The sequence below is a fragment of the Pholis gunnellus genome (genome assembly GCF_910591455.1).
Source record: "Pholis gunnellus genome assembly, chromosome: 8".
Classification (NCBI taxonomy): Eukaryota; Metazoa; Chordata; class Actinopteri; order Perciformes; family Pholidae; genus Pholis; species Pholis gunnellus.
The window spans coordinates 16,693,637-16,714,333 of NC_136534.1; the positions used below are offsets into that span (position 1 = coordinate 16,693,637).

The window sequence follows — 20,697 nt, forward strand, 5'->3', positions numbered from 1 at the left end:
ATGTTTCTCTTTTCTGCTCTAAAAGTTTAACTATTACTATAACTATAATAGTTGAGGCTCACACCTTGTTTCACAAATCTCCTCACTCCACCATAACTCCACCTCTTCTCAAATCCTATTGGTCAGCCAGTGTGAAAGCCCATCCTGGTTCGATGGTACCGGCCAATCAAACGCTCAACGTCAAGTGGAGCCTTCCAAAAGACCGCGCCCATATGCACCACTCCCAATAGATGCTGGGGGACGTAGTTCTGCTGCTGTGTATTAAAAAGGACCGCTCCACGACAGCGAACTACAACCTGCACATCCTGGTTTAAGGAGACGTTCACAGACTTCAGTTTGACCGAAGACGAATAAACAGAAGATACACTACTTTGCTATTAGTAAATCAAACAGTTTGGGACAAGAGGACTGTATCATTATGGTATGTAAAGGCATGTGTATGAACGAAAAAAATAATTTAATACGTTATGATCTAGCTAGCTTTGTCAACAGCCTGGTTGAGCTATCATCATCTACCGTTACCTACAAAGTCATTGCTCTAATCCTCGCTCTTGCTCACTGAGCTCAGTAGGCGAAGAGACTGACGCTATTAGTTTAGTAGTTTCCCTCAACCGGAACACGTTTAACGTTTTTGTAGCTATGTCACTGCTGTAACGTTAGCTTGGTAGCGGAACAGTCCGACTGAGTGTTAAAGCTCAGCGTGTTGACGGTTAGTCGGGACGTTTGGACGGTTGAGAATGAGACGTCTGCTGAGCTCGCTCATTAAAGCACCCCAAACAATCCGGACAATGAGGCACGCCGGCTCCCCGCTTAGATTAAAAACAACCTCGGTTCTGATGTGCACCTCGTCTCTGCAGGGAGACAGCCTTTGCAACGGGACGCACAGCAACAACAAGGCGCTGCTGTCCGATCCTCAGCTGTTCGATGCCCAATTTGACGAGCTGGTGACGGAGCTTTCAGAGAGCGACCTCGCGGACCCCGCGCTGGCTGACGCTCTGAACAGGTTTAGAGAGGTATGTATTGTCTTTTACAGAGTTACGTGTGACTAGTGCACTGCTATTTCCTGTTGTTCCTATATGCGTCGTTTCCCCCCTCAGGTTTTGGTGTACAATTCCCCCGGAGGCAAGAGGAACCGAGGACTGTCTGTGATCGCTTCACTGAGGGATCTTCTCTCTCCCACCCAGCTCGCACAGGACACAGTGCGGCGGGCTCTGTTGGTTGGCTGGTGCATTGAGTTGGTAAGGACATGTTGTGTGTTGATTTCCACATTTTTCTTATTGCAAATAAATCCCAATAAATAGCCAAAACCAGCATTGCAAGTGCAGCCTACCCTTGCATTTCTGTCCATAAACTAAACTCATCAATTAGCCATATCTTTCCACTTGGTGACAAGTTTCTTAATTATGACACTTTAGTTTGTTTTGAGTCAATCCCACATACACCATCCTGATGCTCAATGTTCACTAGTGCTCCAAATCCTTGAATAGTCTCCATCAAATGCTATTTTTTTTCTCCTGTTTGAGTAGCAGTTGCTACTACATTGCTTGGCTTTTTAAGAAAATTACTTCTTTATACATAGATATATATTTTTGACCCCTTTTTAAAGAGTTGTGTCTTCAGTAGGAACAAATTGGGACCAAGTGCCACAGACAGGGAGGTCAAAGTACTGTGTGGTCTGAGCAAGGGACGTAGAACGGGCCCCCACTTTAGGCCCCTGATCCCATCAGATGGTCTCTACTTACACCTCAAATCAATAAATTCACACCATCCATCACAATATTATTTATTTATGATTTTCGTCACACCCAAGCTCCATAAGATCAAAGTTGGTCTTTACAAAGTTAGTTTTTGTTTTTTTGTCATCTTACCAATGTGTCACTAAAAAAAGCTCACAAGCACAGACTGATTGATGTAAAGATACTTTGCAAGGTTACGATTGTTTATCTGTTGCTTGCAGCTTCAGGCATTTTTCCTGGTGTCAGATGACATCATGGATGGATCTGTGACTCGGAGAGGACAGCCCTGCTGGTACAAGAAGGTGAGACCTGATATATTCCAGAAAAAGAGGGACTATAATGTTGTTGTGCGATATTTTATCTTCCACTGCAAATGATGCGGTCAGTTTTTCAAGTGAATCCTGTCTGTTTGTTTTTAAGGATGGAATCGGTCTGGATGCCATCAATGATTCATTTCTCTTAGAGGCGGCTATCTACAGACTGCTTCGCAGACATTGCAGGGATCAGCCGTACTACGTCCACCTACTGGAGCTGTTTACTGAGGTACTATATGTCCTGATTGATTACACAGGCACACGCGTTAACACAGGATTCTTACTGCACCTCATGTTTGTTTCAGACATCTTTCCAGACCGAGCTCGGCCAAGCTCTGGACCTCATGACTTCTACCCCTGGTCAGGTTGACCTCAACAGATTCACCATGGATAGGTAGTGAAGATGCATCTGAAAAGTACATTTCCAGAGAAGGATGTTGTTTACAAAAGAAAATGGGTGTAATTTCTTTCTCTCCTTGTCTTTCAGGTATAAAGCTATTGTAAAATACAAGACTGCATTTTACTCTTTTTACCTCCCAGTGGCAGCTGCAATGTATATTGTGAGTTTGTTTATATTTTACACACATGACGCAAGTAAGAGAAATGTTCTAGTCTTTCTCATAACTACTTTACCTTCCTTCTGTAGGCAGGGATTCAGAGTGAAGAGGAACACAATAATGCCAAACACATCTTACTTGAGATGGGAGAGTTCTTTCAAATACAGGTAGCTACTTTTACACGTCTTCCAGCTTTCACGCCACACATTGAACCATATGCTGCCGAGTTAATAACCACCAAATGTTGATCATTTACAGGATGACTACTTGGACTGTTACGGAGACCCCGCTGTGACGGGAAAGATAGGCACAGACATCCAGGATAACAAATGTAGCTGGTTGGTGGTGACAGCGCTGGAAACCATGACTCCTGAACAAAGAGCAGAGCTGAAGGTGAGACTTCACAAAACAACCCTTTCTGTTCAATTATGTACTTATTATTATTATTATTATTATTATTATTATTATTATTATTATTATTATTTGGCAAACATTAAAGGACCAATGTGTAGCATTTTGGGGGATCTATCTGCAGCAATGGAATATAATATTAAAGGTCATATTGTAACGTTTGTGTGTCGACGAATAATTAAAAATAATAATACAGAATAACAGAACCTTTTAGAAAGGTGTCAAATAAAATAGCTTTTCCTTAAAAAAAAAGTTATGATATTATGAAAGGCCAATTCGTGTTTTCGCATTAGCAAACAAGGTTCTTCTACACGCTAGGCTCGCCGTAGAAGTTTCAGTTGGTTGCAATGTGTGACCTCAACTCTAGGTGTTGCCATATCCTACACACTGGCCCTTTAAATACAATGCATACTTTGGTTATATCTCTGTGCTGTACATTTGAATTTGAGCAATGACCTGTTGACAGATTTTCCCGAAAAGTGACCTTTTCAAAATAAATGGGATCAAGTGTAATCAAGGCACAAGGAATGTTTTTTTTTATATACCACAGTAACAAAGTGTGGTCATTTACAAGGTAGTGTAGGAAAAGTGGGTTTTTAACAGAAGGAAAAGCAAAAACATGTGACAAGCGTCACTTTTTACAGATATTTTATCCTTTGCCCAACATCTATATTCAGCTAAAACGTCATTCAACATACAAACAAGTATGCATTGCAGCAAAAGAAACTGTATTTATTATAAAATAACTGTATAACCTGTATGTGTTTGCCTCTGCTCCCACCTTTTTTAGAAATTCTACTACTCATTCGCTAGTGCATTAGCAAAACTTAATTTCATCTTCACCTCTTCCTCAGGCATGTTATGGGCGCCATGATGATGCCTGTGTAGAAAAGGTCAAAGCACTGTACAACACCCTGAAAATGCCAACATTGTACCACAAATATGAGGAAGAGAGCTACCAGCGGCTACAGAAACTCATTGCTTGTCACGCTCAAAACCTTCCTCACTCAATCTTCCTCAACTTCGCCAAGAAAATCTACAAGAGGAACAAGTGAGAGGGAATGGTGGTCAGTCGCAAACAGCCTGGTTCTCTTTTGACGTTTATGATGCACAGAATAACTTTGAAGTGGTTTGTAGATATTTGGTTGCAAATGTCATCAAACTGTCTGCCTCTTTAACCCCATTCACTACACTATTGAACCCAGTTCTTAATAATGTACAGTGTCTCAGGTTGGTTCTCCACTGAAGAATACCATGGATAGAAGTATGACACTGAAATAATAAACACAAATACAATCAGATTGTTTTTAATTTTATAGGAATAGATTTATTAATTTAGAATCTAAAAGGAACATGTATGACAGCAGATGTATCCTGACAGGGGACAGAGGGTCAAACCTCATCAGCTTTCTAATTCCATATATTTTTTATATTGCTGCTGTAAAGTCTGTACTGCCCTGAATGTTATTGCTTTTAATAAATAATGTATGAACAGTATTTTTCCTCTTCATCCTTTTGATGTTTGTTTGTGTGTTTTTGTAGAGCACCAACGATTTGTTGTTTAAAATTGACATATATGAACTAGAGACCATCTTGTGATGGGATCACAACCATAGTGACACCAAACTGAACCAGGTGCGAGGGGGTCTCTTCCCACCCCCCTACTTCCAGTGCCCTTGCCTTGACCATACCCATTTTCCAACTTTCCCTTCATTTTGATTTCATCTACATCCGTGTGAAGTTTCGTGACTACATCTTGCATGGTTGTTACACTATCGCTGTGACAAAATCTGTCCACAGACAGAAATATAAACACCTGACAAAGTACTCACCACCTCTGTGGTATTTCCCACTGCAGTAGGTGTCTCCAGCACCACATGATGACTCACACACAGACTCACAAGGTGAAAACAATACTAGTATCGCTGTTGCAGCTGGTAATTATATCATTTTGAAAAACACCTAATCGTTTCAGTCATTTCTAAAGCAAAAATTGACAAAATGTCACTGTTTCTAGCTTTACAAATGTGAGCATTTGATGCTTCTGTTTGTGATATATTATAGTAAACTGTATAATTTGGCTCTGGGCAATAACAATGGGCCTTTTGACAATTAAATTACACCATATAGATTAAATAATAATAGATTCATCAAGGATGTAGTTAACGGATTAATCGATAAAGGCTAGAAGCAGTAGTTGGCGTTCAAATGAACCTGCAGATTCTATTCTTTTGTGTTAGTTCATTTCTGTGACAGATACATTCATGAATAAATTGCAGATATGATGATTTATGAGGAATCCAGGGATATGAGACTCTTGCTCTCAAAACTAATATTCTTGAAGGAGGTGAAGCTGAAAATGACTCAAGATAAATTGGATGTGATGATAAGGCAAGTACGGGGTGTGGCTTGGTTGGGTTGTGGGGGGGGGGGGGGGGTTCGCGATGGTTTGCTGGATGCTCGCGAGAAGACAGATGCTGAGGCTGTCACCGTCTAGAGAGATTCACATTCACACGGACTGTGATGCGAGCGAGCCCGACGAGATGGAGACTTCCATCCATCTAACCTGCATCTGATCGTGAGTCGAGTCCTCATTTATTATCGTACTATACATGTCATTTAAAAAAAACGTTTTCTAATGAACCTGCAGAGTCTAGTCGGGTCAAGCAAAACATTATATTCCCAAACGAATCCTGCGTAGATCTAGAAACATGCAATTCCGCTGTTAACAATGATATTTCTTGAGTAATTTGTAGGTAAAAGGTATTATCATTATCGGTTTTAACTGTAATCTAAATATTATGGATAGTAATTTAGTTATAATAGAGGCGGATGGGCCTGTATTTCAGGGCGATGCGGTTGGAGGTACCCCCTCCTCCCCCTCCTCCCCTCCTCCCCGTCTCCATCAGCTCTGTGGGATCAATACATGCAGGGGTAAATACTGTACACGGGACGGCTTGAATTACATCTGATGATATGTTGGTTTTGTTGTGTTATTTCAAGGCTTTGTTGGCTTTAATGCCATTCCGACGAAGGCCCATGTGTAAGCAAGCACTGGAGTGATTTATATTCCTCAGTGAAGTGAAGGGCACTGTGGAGGAATATAAGAGCAATAGCCTTCGGTAGATGAGCTTTTAAAAGGCAGACTCGGTGCTGTTTAGTGCTGCTGCCTGATTATTTCATGCTCTAGTTAAATGTTCAGTCATTGCTCTAGGTACGTGTTTTTTTATTTTTTTACATTATTTCTTTTGATCTAGAACTCACTGCCTCTCTTCAGCTTGTTAGGATGGACTGGTTCAGATAGAGACAGCCTGACTACTGTAAACTCATGGATATCAGTGCTCAGTGAAGCTGAACATGACCGATAAGGATGACGAGTGACAGTTATTAAGTTATAAATTAACTGACAATTACTGACAATTAATATCATGGGGATCATTTCATGTGATGTATGTGTGTGTGTTTGTTTGAATAGATAGATAGATAGATAGATATACAGCATCTGAAAACCAAGGAAATAGTAAAACAGATACTTTGCAGAAAACCATGTTATATACATTTTCAATATCTAACTGGACGTCTGAAGTCTGAAGGCACCTCAATGTTTCTAAAAGGAGTCCAGTATTGCTCAACAAAAGATTAAATATATTTAAGGGCAGCAACAATTGTTTCATTATTAACTGATCTGTCCATCATTTTCTTGATTAATTAATTAAGCAGTTTATCTACTACAATTTTTTTTAAATGACCACAGTTTCTCAAGGTGATGAATCCAAGGTGACGTCTTCAAATGTCTTATTTTGTTCAACTACCAGTCCAAAAGGCAAAGATATTCAGTTTAATATCATGAAAATCTTTGAAAACCAGCACATATTCACATTTGAGAAGCTGGAATATTTTGAATTTTTGCAAATATTAACATAGAAGCTTATTCATTTACTGTCAATTTATGAATTGACCAATTGTATCAGCTTGGATTATTTCCCTAGGTGGTGATGTTTGATAATGTGCTTTTTATTACAGCACTGTGCGTGAGACAGTGTGTGTGTGGGGTGTTCCAGGACTTGGGCTGTGATAATTATAAAACAAAACGCTTGAAAGTAATTGCGTTTTAATGGATAGTCCAGATGATGAGTTTAACTCCAAAGACTAAGCCTAATGTGAAAACATGTGTAGAGCAAGAAAAAGGTTTTTGAAAAGCAGAATTTTGCTGGCAGTCGTTATTCACTGTGTGTCTTCTTTGATGTTACAGGATCTTGGGAGTCGAGCCAAGATGTGACCGTCACGGCGCATCATAGTTTGGATCTGTCCTTTACAACACTTGTTTCTATAGCAACAGAAATATCAGAGAATCCTAAAAAGTCCCATTCCCACAATGCAGTCCTCCAGCTGCTCCTCTCAGCCTCCAAAGCCCCGGCGCTTTGACGTCAGCAGGCGGACCAATACCGTAGCTGGAGCAAAGGCTCAAGGCCCTGGTTTCCATAGGGAGGATAAAAACATGAACACGATCACCACGTCCTCCCCACGCCGGGCTACCAAAGCTCCCCCTGCACCCACCAGGACCAGGGTGGCAGTGCAGCCTCGAGCACCAGTAACCCAGTCCAGGTTTGGCTCACAGAAACAGGTTTCCACCTTCTCCAAATCAGTTAAGCCCAAACCCAAGAGTGCTCGTGCATCTGCGGCAGCCAAAATTGCGCCAGCAGCCGCACCACCTCCGCTTCCCTCTGTTCTCCCTCTTGACCCGAACTGCAACGAGCCGAGCCTCCCGTGTCTGTGCTGCGATGGCCGCTCCCCGCAGGACAATAACAGCATGTTCAACCATAACCACAACAATAACAACACTATCTCTATCAGACAGCAACTGCAGCTACCCCCACCTCCGGCCCCGTTGCCCCAGAGGCAGGATGGGAAAGGGACTAAGGAGAAGCCTCAGCCTCCCTCCAAAGCACAGGCCCAGCTGGAGGCCTCTGCCCGCCCTGCTGCCAGTCTGGAAAATGAAACCAAGAATGCAGCCGCAAGCGCTAATCTGGACAACAAGAAAAATTTAAAAGTAGAGGAAGAAGACGACGAGGAAGAGAGCAGTGGGGATTTTGATATTGATGATGTTGAAGAGGCTGACAATGATGACGACGACGACGATGATGACACCCTCGTCCCCTCATGCTGTGACTGTCCCCCCTCCCTCCTGGAGTTTTCGCTCTCCTCCTCTACCTCGTCGTCCTCCACTTCTATCAGCTCCTGCTCTGATCTGGATTCTGACTGTGCAGATCAATCCGCCTCCATCTGCTCTTCTCACGACCAAGATAATCTGACAGTTGCTCTGTCCCACAAAGACCGCTCTCCCCCAAAAGCCCCTGAATGCAAACCTCCTACGCGTTCACCACCATCCCTTCCTCTTAGCCACAATCCCTTCGTCTTAACATCACATTCCCCAATGTCCCCTTGCTCCCCAGATGAGGGCTACCCCTCTGCCCTGGACTCCCCTTCTCCTGACTACTTGGGGGCCAAAGGGGATTCTGAGGTCACCAAACAAGGTTTGCTTGACTTTCTAGAATCTGTCGGTGAGTTTGGGAAAATGGAGCGCTTCAGCCAGGTGATCCAAGTGGCTCGTTGGGATCTGGAGGGGGAACAACACTGGGATGTTCTGAGGGATCGGCTAGATCACCTGGATCGCTTGGAGAAGGTGAACCGGGAAGTAAAACTGGCCTACATCGCCAAACTCCACGAGGAGGGATTTGATCTTGGAGATCTGGAGGAGCAGGATCTCTCAGATGTCATGGATGAAATGGGCAACATTGACATTCCCTGGAAGTTGTATAAAAGCGGCCGAGGAGCGATGGGAGACTCTCAGGAGTTTTCAGATGCAGGGGTTGACCTCACTGCTCCATCAGACTGTGAGGATCCTCTCGTTCCTGATTCTCTCACCCCTTCTCCTGTCGAGCCGCCACCGAGACCCCCCAAACCTCCAGCGCGTCATGCCAGCGTGAGCTCTGACCTCCACACCTACATCAATATCAGTAGGGAGACCACCTCCATGGCTGTGTCCACCTCTCCTACATTGTCTACTTTCTCCCCTAACTCCTCATCCCCCACTTTCACAACTTTTAGGTGTGAGAAACCCCTACCTCCATCTCCTCCCTCCATCCCTCCTCTTCCCACCTCTAAACCGGTCCCTTACCTCACCCTTTATACCACCCCATCTCCGCCTCCATCTATCCCCACCCCAACTCCTCCCATCCCTCCCCCTCGGAAGCGTCACCTTGCCAGGAAAGAGGCACAGCGGCTCGCTGCTCTCCAAGCCGAACAGGAAAAGACCCCCCTTTCCCTTCCTCCTCCCACCACACGTCCCCCACCTCTGCCTCCTCCACCAGTTATCTCAATCTCCTCCTCATCTCCCCCTGCAATACCAACTCCACCTGCCCTGCCTCCTCCCCCCTCCTTCCATGCATTGGATGTAGAGATTCGGAAGCTATTAATGCTTGCTGGATTGACCCAAGCTGAGCTCCTCAAACTCAGCCCAGAACTTGGTGTTTGTGTTGGAGGGTTTGAGGATGAGGTTGATGGAGATCACGTTATCTCGTTCAGGTCTGGGGAGCTACATGAGTTCAGACTAAAAGATCAGAATGAGATGAAGGAATGTGACACAGAGTTGATGGCCAGAGACAGATGGAGAAGCAGAGGCAAGATGGATGGAGATCGAAGAGCAGACATAGCTGAAGATGGCAAAACAAACGAGGAGAGCACACAAAGAACCACCTCGTTCACTGAGATGGCAAGGAGAAAGAAGAGAAGCAGTGGTCTGACCTCTGACCCTTACTACAGCACTGGTTTTAGCAATACACAGGAAACCAAAACAAAGAATATGGGCTTTGAGTCTTTCCGGTATCCTTCCGAGGTGCTAGATTCACCTCCCCCTCCTCCTCCTCCTCGCCCCTTACCGCCAATACCACCATCTGTGCCACACCACAAAATCAGCACTCTCAAGGCTAACTCTGCACAGCCTGAGCGATTTGATTGGCTCATAGCATTCACACCTGACCCTGAAGCCCTATCACAGCATCTACCCCTGGCATTGAGAAAATCTCATGTGGAAAATCAAAAGAAGCTCAGTTCTTCAGGGTCATCTCCAGGGTTAGCGCCAAAAGTCACGACTTTTAAAGAGCTGCGTTACCGCAACAAGAGCACCTTCCTCCCAACAAAGGTGATCACTGATCCAGACCCTGACCCAAATATTATTACTCCAGATGCAGATATACTGTACAACCTGAGGTGGAGAAGAGAGATGGCAGGCGGCGACGGCAACCAATGGGAGTACACCTCTCAGGCTCAGGCCTTTTTTATGCAGCCGCCACCGGCCCTCACCTCAATGGCCGCTCTGAAGGAAATGCTCCAGAGAGCTGACGAGGAGGGTAGACAACCGGAGCTGTGCCCATCACAGAAGATTGGCTGCTCAGTCAGCGACAGCAGCCTGTGGACCATGGGCAGAGAGTGGGAGGGTGAAGAAGTTAAGAGTGAGGAAAAGGAAAGGAAAGAAGAAGAGGAGGTGGAGGTGGAGAAGGTGGAGAAGGTGGCGGTGGAGGTGAGAGGACGAGCTGATGGCGGAAGGACTTTTGAAACAAGAACTACAGGTGAGTGGTAATTAGCATGATGGTGCAAATGATAATAAAGGAATCCGATTAATTTAATGACATAGGAGAAGGGATCTGCGTGTGCATGCAGTTTTGTGTGTGCTTAGGAGAAAATAAACACATCAAAGTAACTCAGTGTAATTTAAAGCAGATCTGGGATGGGCGGATGATGGACAGAAAGAGATGCACAAATAACATCGTCGGACAGTTGAATAGAAAGAAACAGAAAACCAAGGGTTGAGTCATTTATGAAAATGATAAATGTAACGACAGTGAAGAGATGGAGGACGAGCATGAGTCGCAGAAATGCGTGATACGTGATATGATGGATAAATGATGACAAGGGATTGACAGAAGGTGGTTGCAGATGAGGGAAGCTAACAAGACAGTGGAAGCTGCAGAGGGAACATGAGCAATATAGAGATGGAGGGATAAAGTGAGGGGAGTGAAGGTAATATGAGGAGAAAGAGAAGGTTGGAAACTTTCCAGCCAGTTTTCCTGCATTGGTTATTAAAGTGTGATGCCATCACGGCCTTATTCAATTATTCATCCACTCTTTAGACCCACGGGGAAGGGGATAATGGAATGCCCACTGAGCTCACCACCTTTCTCCTCAGTCTTTCTACCTTCAACTTCTCGTTTCTTTCTATCTGTGTGTCCTAAAAAAACGTCTTCCTCTTTCACTGCCTCTTTACTGGTTTTAAATAGCATCTACTTGGGATGTTCAAATGCTTTTCTCTTTCTGTCTATCCTGTCTCTCTGCTTCCCCCACTTTTACTCCCTAGAGTTGCACAAGATCAAGTTACTTATCTCTTACAGTGCTGCAGTTTGCTACATAAACACTAAGGATTACATTGTCAGTAGGGTGTATGCTTGATTTAAATTGCTCACATTCTCCACCAATCAGCTGCTAAAATTAGTTCTCTTCTTGTATAATAACTTGGGCATTATTTAACCTTTGCTTTCTGATTATAAAAGTCGCTGAATTACTAATGATTTATACGCTGCAGGAGTTTCCCTCAGAAACTCCTGCAGCAAGCCAGAAATAGGTGTGTACACCTTTAAGAGACCAGGGGGTGGATCCAAGTATATGGGCCAATTGCTGAAAGCTGGTGTCAGAAAAATAGGAAGTATCATGTGTTTGTTACAGTTCAGAGACAGCTCAAGTCTAACCAAGGTATGGTTGCTTTCCAGCTCATTTTGTAGCCCATAGCCGAGCAGTCTGTCACAGGTAATTGAGGAACGAATATTGTAGCCACAATCTCTTAATCTCCACAGAGACAGACATGGTGATTGTGCAGGAACGGACAGAAGTTTGCTATCTGTTGACTGACTCAGCGTTACACTGTATGCTGTACTGCTGGAGAGGGGAGGGGTGGTGGTGTGAGAGAAGCTAGAGAGGTAGAAAACAAACGACAGCGCAGAGAAAAAGAGAAGAGAAGGTGATCCAGAGGTGATGATGGCACTGCAGTAAATTACAAAACTGTTATACTGTTACTTTATATTCATAACTCTTGATTAAAGTATGAAATAAAAGTGAAACCAGATGCTGTGAAGAAAACCCACGTTGAGATATGATGAATATTTGCAATTGATGGTGGCATTTTAGATGATGGTGTCAGTGGGGAATAAGTAGTATTTCTACTGTGCAGCTGTGAGAAGTTGTGTCAAACACTCTTAAATGAAAAACTGTGGTTATTGCCCTTCATAAATCAACTCCATTGACTGTCATGCACTGTCAATGTGTAACTGTCAATCAACTGTTTGAATTGTTTAAATACTGCATTACTGCATGATGTTACATGATGACGATTTCTGCTGGAATACACTCATGAATGTGCATTTTTCTCTCGACAGACACTAACATTTTCTGCATCTCTCTCTCTCCTTCCCATTTCTCTGCCACATTTTCTTTTTGTTGCTTTAAACTTCCTTGTTTTCCTCACCTATCCATCCCATTTTGTTGTTTCCATTGTTTGTCCATGGCTCCACTTTGCTCCCTCATAATCGCTTTGCTTGTGCGCCTGCCTTCTCCATCCTGACTTCTGCACCTTCAATTTTTTGGCCTTGTTACCCTTTCCAATAAGCAGTTTCCTCCCCACCACTGTCCCTCGCCCAGTCCTCCCAACCCTATTTCCTCCACACCGCCCTCCCTTCCTATCGTCCAGGCTACTGTAACTCCCAGCCCTTTGCAGATCCCAGACCCCACAGTCATGCAGGCAGGGAGTCCACAGACAAACACTGTAACACACAGTGGGCCCCTGCTGCCGCCTCAGCTTGTATCCACAGAGATGATTCCAGCCCTGATATAAACTCTGGCTTTAACTATGAATCTCTGGAAGATTTTGGTGCAGACTCTCCTTGTGATTATGGGAAAATGTTTAACACACACAGGGTCCTTGCGTCTGACTCTATCTGTAATGTTGACTCTCTATACTACAGTGACTCAGACACACACACTAAGTCAGACACACCTGCTAGTGGCACCACAGAGGCTCCAGGTTGCACGACCCCATATAAGAACATAGATGTCATGATGACGTATTCAAACAGTGTCAGTACTATGGACTCGCTGTATTCAGAAACGCGCACAAACTCGTACACGGATCACAACAGCAACAAGGCCAGGACATCTAAGGAGCTTCCTCCTCTTCCTACATATTACTTGTACCACCCGAAAAACTGCCCTCTGCACAGGGGTGCCCCTCCTCGCCTCTCCCCTATCGGCGCCCTCTCCCCTCCCCAGCGCCCCGGTGCGCCCCCTCCAGGCGTAGCAGGCTCCTACCTCAGCTCCCCGCTTTTCCCCCGCTCTCACACCTTGCCTGCCCTCGCTGCTCCCCTCTACTATCCAAACCTCTACCCTCCTATACCGCCAAGGGCGCCCGCCCTACCCCCAAAACTCTACCAGGCTCCTCCGCAGTCACGCGTGGCGAGTAAGATTTCTCTCTCTCTCTTCTCTCTCTCTCCATCTTATACACTCTCTTTGTCATCTTGCTTGCATGCATGTCTGTCTGTCCTTTTTACTGTCTGTTTCTGTCTTTGTTCTCTGCCCTGCATATAGTGTCTCTCAGACTTTTGTCACTTTCTCGACCCGGGGGATTTGCAGATTTGAAAGAACTAGGTAACAGTAGCTTCTTTTATGTATCAGAAGGTAGCTCCCTGCAGGTCATCTGGTACGTCTCATCTACACTTTCCTTTCAAATCTGCAAAGGGCCTTCAGAGGGGTGACAGCTGTTCCTGTCACAGGGTGCCTAGAGTTGCTCTCATGGCTCTCTCTCTTTCCTCGTCTCCCTCTGTCTGTCTGTTTGTCTTTGTGTCGGTCTCGTCTGGTCTGTCTCCATGTTGTCTCTGTTTTTTGCACGGTATGTTGAAATGGACACGTGCATTTCATGCCAGGCACAACCCAAGTATACTTATTATTATGTTGTAATGTCATTTTTTTAAATTTCAAGTTAAACTTTATTATCTTTGTGTACATATAGGGCAATTTCAAAGTCATTAAGGTCCACTGCATCCTGTTCATTATATGAATGGATTTATATAACTAGTTTATATAAATAATTTTATATGAACTGTACACAACACCTGACCTGACTGATGTGGTAGCTTATACAACTGTGTCGGCCCTAGCTCGATAGTTTCTCCTGTCTATGCTTATATTGAGTGTGTCTGAGTGTGAGTCAAGATGAATGCATGGGATCCTACTTATCCCTGATGCATACAGAAAGTTGTCTTCACAGATCCAGATGTTGAAAGCTCACCACAACCAACCAATATTTACAGGATGTCTTCACACACTGTCTGTTGTCAGTAGCACCATCTGCTTCTATCTGCCTCCTCATTGCTTAACTGCTCCTACTAATAATGCAATTTTTTTTAGTTATGGTATTTATTTATTTACATATTTAATGTCTGTGGTGACACATTTTGCTTCTGTTGAACTTGTATCTTTTTTTTAATACAAATTATAGTAAGTAATTGCTCTTTTGCTGTCGCTGTCAGCTGTTCGCAGTGTCTCATTCGCTGGCTCTGTCCAGACGACAGATACATCCTGGATGGGCGAAGATGTGAAGCATCCAATGAGAGGTCTGGGCCTGTCCGCTCTGTGCCTGCAGGACAAAAAAGGTGTGTGTCTCACCTGTGTGTGTGTGTGTGTGTGTGTGTGTGTGTGTTCGCCTGTCCGTCTGTGTGTCTCTGTCCCTGATGTCTAGAGGTCTTACAGTTTAACCAAAGACCATTGTTCTTCCCTGCAGCTCTGGTCAGTGCGGTCAGTGTGGCAGTGGAAGCCATCTTGGCCCAGTTCAGCTCTTCTCGCACTGTAGTTCAGAAGGTCAGTCACTGCTAAATTTACGTCACCAGTGGGATTTTAAATAACAGATATTAAGACGTTTTTTTTCTTTGTTTTATTAATGAAAACTGTTTTGTTTCACATCACGCTTGATAACGAGACAAAATGTCATATTGTTTTGAATTTATTGTTTATCTTTGAAAATGCTTTCCCTCCCTTCCTTCTTGTTCTGACTCTATATATGTTGTTCCGTCTCTCCTCAGTCTCTCTCAGTTAACAAGGTACTAGAATATCTTTAGATAACCTAATCTAGTAGTCTTATGAATTTGTTTGTAAACTAACTCCAACCGCCCAACTCATGTCTATTCAAATCATACCCAACCTCACCCCCCCCCCCCTTTCTCTCCAACCTCCATTTATTTATCCCATTTTCCTTTCTTCCCTCTTTCTTGAATCATCCTTGCTGTTCTATTCCCCTGTCTCTCCCTATCACTGCACATCTTCCTCCTTTCCCTTCCTCTCGTCTGCTCTCCCCTCCCTATAGGCCTTATCAGGAGACAGCACTATGAATCCATCTCTGGGCCGTCTGGTGCTGCAGTGTCTCTGCCCTGCCCTGCACAGCTTGCTGACCGATGGCTTGAAACCTCACCAGAGTGACCTCATTGCAGGCAGGAGGCCAAATTCAGCCTGGGGTCTGGTCCAGGCCTCAACCAGGCCAGGTAGCACTCCAAGAATTGTTGGAAAATTTGCATTTATAGACTTGAATATGAAGGATTTGATATTAGTTGTGTCTTGTTTTATTCCCTGGTTGATAATGATAAGCTCTGGACTTATTCTGCCTCTCATTTTCCCACACATCAGTCAATACTTGTTGATTTTAGTGTCTAAAATGCTGAATTAACAACAGGATGCAGATATTGATTGGTTTATGAGTGCCAAGCTTCGCTGCAATTTTTCGCAGACCTCTGTAACTTCCTCTGTTGATCTTTCTCTCTCTCTTTCCCTCTCTCTCTCTTTCCCTCCCTTCTTCCTCTCAACCCACTTTTCAAGGTCCTAAAACTCAAGCGTTGTTCAACCTACAAGTCCGTGTTGGAGAGCTGCCTCAGCTCAGACAGAGCAAACACAGGTTCAACGCATTCCTCCTTGGTCTACTGAAGTGAGTCATGGCTCCTCAACCTTGCTGGTCTCTACTGGTAGCATGAAAAGTGCTCAAATCAGTCATAACATTTTCTATTTTTTTTCCCCATTACATTTTAATTTTCCCGCACATGTTCTATTTGGATCCTCAGTTTTCCTGTTCTCTATTTTTTTTTTCTTCTAGTACCAAGCTTCTTGATCTCTGGCTATCTCACCTTCAGTCTTGCAGTGGTAAGTTTCCATCACTTTCCTGTCATTCTTGTGGGCAGGCATGTGCTTAACGGTGATCTCTCTTTCTCTCAGACGTGCTCGAGACATATTATCGCCCCTCTTCCTTTATGCATCTGTCGCTGACCGCCTGCCAGCCTCTGTTCGAGGAGCTGCTCCTCGTGTTGCAGCCTCTCAGCCTGCTGACCTTCAACCTCGACCTGCTCTTCCAGCACCACCATTTAGAGCCAGACAGTCCCACTCCAGAGATCCCCAGTCCACCTTCACAGGATGCTGGATCCCAGCGGTCAACAGAGGGGTCCAAATCCAAAATCACAAGCTGCAAATATATTGAAAGCCTCTCAGAAGTAGACTTTGGAAGCCCAGAATATCGGGCAGCCAAAGAAAAATTGTCACCGTTGAGCAATCCAAAGAATGGAGTACCAGGGGAGTCAACACATAGCAGCGCTGCACCCATAAAAGCTTCGGTCACTCAGACAAGTCCTCAGCTGTTGTGGGTGCAGGAGAAGAATATTGGAGACTTACCTCTTCCTAATATTGAGGACAGCCTCGCTCAGCAGGCAGGACAGGTACTCACCTTTGCGTGGCTGTTCAGCGTTTGTAGTCGAATATGTTGTCTCTGATCCTGCAGAGCTGACATTTTTGTTAATCATAGGTGATCCAGCAGGGATGGGGGGCTGTGATGCGCTGGGGAGGCCGACTGAGCCACAACCTGTCTGAGCCGAACCTGAAAAAGGAGGAGGTGAAGACGGATCTGCCGGACGTCCAGGCCCAAGCAGGGAGTGACTTTGCTGCGGTCAGCGGTGGGGCTCAGGTTCCCTGGGGTTTGGGGCGGCTCTTTGGAGCCTCTAAAAGCCTCAACAGCCCACCAGGTCACACACCACCAACCAGGTTAGCCAATGAATCGCATCATTAATTTGTTTTTCATAAGCTAGAGAGAAAAGTGATGAATTTGTGAATTCAACCACTGTAGTTACATTAAGAAACTCTAAAGTCACTGTTGTACTTGTTTGGTAACTTTCCTCTCTGCCCTTCTGTCCCACACTCTTTCTCTGTTCCACTCGTCCTCTTTGTGTCTGTCTCTGCAGGCGTCCCTCTCAGTGGCTGGCTCCTGGTGTCACTGCACTGACACGAATGGTGAGCAGCAACTCCACTCCGATAATAAGGAGGGGCCCAGGGCCCCAGGGAGAAAATGAAGCAGAGTCAGAGAAGGAGGTTGACACCCTGGAGATGAAGGACAAACCCAGACCGCTCAGGTACAACCGACATAAAGTGACAGTGATGGCTGAGTTGCAGTTCTGTGGATAATGTTAGCTGATTTTTGAATGTTTTAAAACTAACCTGACCAGATCTTGCACATAGCACCTTTAAATATGAGTTGTGGCACGTTTTTTTCCCTTTTTAAATAACACCCCCCCCCCCCCCCCATCCAAGAGCACCAGTGGGTGTTGTAGACACCAGGAATGCTCCTGTTGTCTTTTTCGTCTTTGAAAGTCTGTAATTGGTGACTCACCATCAATCCTGTATTGTGACTCATCCAAGCATCGACTACCTCATATGTTGTCTGTGTAGACCATTGTGGCTGAGAGGATCTCTGCTGTCTGTCCTCAGGTCCGTACGAACGCTGTGTGACCACTCTGGAACAGGTTCGGAGCTTAGCTTCTGCAAAGGGGAGAATCTGGTGGTGTTAGGAGGAGTCGATCAGGACTGGATTCGCTGTCGTCAGGGAGACAAGGAGGGACTGGTACCTATTGGCTACACCTCCCTCATCATGTGACTTCGGTACCATAACTGCTGCACTCAATCAATAAAAAAAAAAAAATGAATATATATAAATATATATATTTAGGCGAGTGTTGAGAGGTTATGGTGAGGCTTCACTACTCTAAAAGGGATATTTCACGCTTGCTCGGTTTGAATTTGAGTTGAGTGTATAACACCATCTGTTCTGCTTTACGTGCATCAGGAGCAGCCTGCAGCCCACTCCCTTTATGAACATATGGGAGTTTTTTTTCCCCATCACAATCCATCCAGTTTGGTAGCATTAAACTAATGGATGTTGGCAGCAGGAATGCAGCAGATGCTGTGAAATAATGACTCAAGTCAAACTTAACTCATTTCACACTCAGATCTTGGGGTGAAGTATCCCTTTAAAATGTTCTTTTCTCAATGTCTGCATTCCTTGTCAGCCACTGATCTGAAAATGATCACAGGGCAACTTTTGCCCGATCAACAACTTGCAGATGTGAGTGCTTTCAGATCAGAGGCTGCCTGTCATGAGGAGGCGGCAGTCGACAGCCTGGTGGTAGCCACGTTGATATCTCTCGCCGTCAGCTGTAGGGAGTCGTGGCTCGCAGGTTGTCGAGCGGAGAAAGGATGCGAGAGTACTGGGCCGTAGCTCCTGTTGCATACTGCGTAGTAATGTAGTGAATTGTAGCTGTGTAGATCTGTGTTCTATTGACCTTTCACCCCTATTGACCTCTCACCTTTATCGCCTGGTTCATGTGTGTTTGACATGTTTCTGCTACTATATTTGACTGTAAAAATATACATAAAAAATATATATATAGGTATATAAATTGAGATTGATATTACCAAGATAGATAGAAAGATAGATGAACAAGAGAAAGCAGATGGTAAAACACAAGCAGCAGCTTAATACTGTGGCCACATTGAGGAAGTGGATGATTCAAAATGAATGGATTCATTCTAAATCTTTACATCTGCAACTTTACACACACATTAAGTGGTTGTCATCCATGCAAAAAAAAAAAATGTGTTTAAGTATGAAATCCAGTATCTTCCCTCCTGTTTGCTTCATGTATTGCTATTGTCTTGACATCATATTCATACAATTAATAGATTTATCCTCATACCTTTAACACTGTATGCATTGTAATGTGCCATGAATGCTTTGAATGAATGCCAAAAAATATCTTATCTATCCATCCATCCCACACAGTTATAGAAGATAACATCAGACAAAAGCAATCCGGAGCTTATCTCTCAACTCGTCCAAAAACCTCAAGAGGCCAACACGTGTCAGAGTAAACACCTCACTATGCTCAACTCTTGTTCAACACTATCTGACCTTCAACTTAATGCAGTGAGAAAATCCCAGATGTATTTATGAAGTATTCATAAATGCTGCTGTAGAGTCCGTAGGTTTGGTGGCTGGTCTTCACCTCATACCTCCGCTGTTGTATTTATCTTAACCCTTCGCGCCATGTTTGCTCATCATAATCATTGATATTAATGATAGTGGTAGTAGAAGTGGTAGTGGTGGAAGTGATATGTTGATTCTAACCCCATTGCTTTATGTCATATATTTATTAGTTATTCTCTAGATTCTGTATTGATGACTATGCATATGGTTAAATGTACAACTAACAGTCTTTTTGTTTGTTTTAAACTCAAAGTTTTGATTTGATGTTGACACATGAAGCCTAAAACAATAGCTTAGGTAGTTAAAGTTAATATAAAAGAGGCGGATTTTAACTGGTCAGGAAAGGCTGACACTAAAGGACCTCCATTTAATACAGCAGGAAAGTTTCGTTGCTCTTGATCAATCAGGGAAAGCTCAGTTCTTCAAAGTTTCCTCGTTTTATTGTGTCAATGCCATGTAGCATGACATTACAGTCACGATGGCAACTGTCCAGTAGCATTTAATCTAACCAGTGCTCATAACTTATGATCACAATAAAATGCCATCAAATGGATAACACCTCGGTGTTTACAAGAAATAATGTCTCGATAAAGATGAAATATCAGTTGACACATTCAATTCTGTTTGCATTTTTTGGTTTGTTTATTTGTGAGATTCTGGTCTAAATGCATTTGTTCGAAAGCTGTTAATTTATTGGATGTACTATTTATTGATCATGAGGTTTCTGAAAGGAAAAGCTCTATCTGACCCATCTAATGTCTCTCTATCTATCTGGGTCTTGTGTGTGTGTGTGTGTGTGTGTGTGTGTGTGTGTGTGTGTGTGTGTGTGTGTGTGTGTGCGTGTGTGCGTGTGTGCGTGTGTGTGTGTGTGTGTGTGTATGAGAGAGAGCGAGTGCATACATGGCAGCGTGTTTGGCAGTGAAAGCAGAGATGAGTGTGAGCACATCGGTGTGTCTGCACATCCTGCACTTTCACTGCGTGCGTGTGTGTGTGGGTGTGTGTGTGTGCGGCTGCTTGCGCGTAACATTGAGATGTGTACCTCCCTCTCCTCCTCTTTCTCTCTCTGGTGTCATGTAGCCTGTAGACATCCCTGTGTCCTACTATTGCATATAGTTCAGTGCCCCTCTAGTGTCAGTCACTGTCAACCTCCTGCATGTGCTTGTTTGTAAATACACCAAATAAAATGATCAGTATAAACCAAACTTGGGCAGCTGTTTGAGTCATATTTTAGC

At 44.1% G+C, this 20,697-nt stretch overlaps 2 protein-coding genes across 3 annotated transcripts; both read left to right on the plus strand.

The window, feature by feature from the left end:
* Positions 1-292: 292 nt before the first annotated feature.
* fdps (farnesyl diphosphate synthase (farnesyl pyrophosphate synthetase, dimethylallyltranstransferase, geranyltranstransferase)) lies at positions 293-4,515 on the plus strand. 2 transcript variants are annotated; one of them, XM_079165288.1, is made up of 10 exons: positions 293-421; positions 858-1,013; positions 1,098-1,238; positions 1,958-2,038; positions 2,157-2,279; positions 2,356-2,444; positions 2,538-2,610; positions 2,697-2,774; positions 2,866-3,000; positions 3,873-4,515. In XM_079165288.1, exons 1-10 carry the CDS (start codon positions 419-421, stop codon positions 4,071-4,073), a joined length of 1,080 nt encoding a protein of 359 aa, XP_079021414.1. In that variant the 5' UTR covers positions 293-418; the 3' UTR covers positions 4,074-4,515. The 2 variants fall into 2 exon arrangements, with proteins under 2 accessions (XP_079021414.1, XP_079021413.1); XM_079165287.1 differs by lacking the exon at positions 293-421 and having other exon boundaries at positions 566-1,013.
* Positions 4,516-11,788: 7,273 nt separating this feature from the next.
* rusc1 (RUN and SH3 domain containing 1) lies at positions 11,789-20,658 on the plus strand. The gene is made up of 11 exons (XM_079164142.1): positions 11,789-11,823; positions 14,649-14,771; positions 14,900-14,976; positions 15,198-15,215; positions 15,479-15,653; positions 15,985-16,090; positions 16,256-16,302; positions 16,375-16,868; positions 16,955-17,190; positions 17,388-17,555; positions 17,911-20,658. The coding sequence occupies exons 2-11, from the start codon at positions 14,702-14,704 to the stop codon at positions 18,074-18,076; spliced, it is 1,557 nt and encodes a 518-aa protein (XP_079020268.1). The 5' UTR covers positions 11,789-11,823; positions 14,649-14,701; the 3' UTR covers positions 18,077-20,658.
* The last annotated feature ends 39 nt before the right edge of the window (positions 20,659-20,697 follow it).

Excerpts from the sequence above, each read along its gene's own strand:
- fdps (XM_079165287.1), top strand. The coding sequence starts at position 738 with ATGAGACGTCTGCTGAGCTCGCTCATTAAAGCACCCCAAACAATCCGG. Across the intron at positions 1,239-1,957 it reads TTGGCTGGTGCATTGAGTTG|CTTCAGGCATTTTTCCTGGT; the intron begins GTAAGGACATGT and ends TGTTGCTTGCAG. Across the intron at positions 2,039-2,156 it reads AGCCCTGCTGGTACAAGAAG|GATGGAATCGGTCTGGATGC; the intron begins GTGAGACCTGAT and ends TTTGTTTTTAAG.
- rusc1 (XM_079164142.1), top strand. The coding sequence starts at position 14,702 with ATGGGCGAAGATGTGAAGCATCCAATGAGAGGTCTGGGCCTGTCCGCT. Across the intron at positions 16,091-16,255 it reads TTCCTCCTTGGTCTACTGAA|TACCAAGCTTCTTGATCTCT; the intron begins GTGAGTCATGGC and ends TTTTTCTTCTAG. Across the intron at positions 17,556-17,910 it reads GACAAACCCAGACCGCTCAG|GTCCGTACGAACGCTGTGTG; the intron begins GTACAACCGACA and ends GTCTGTCCTCAG.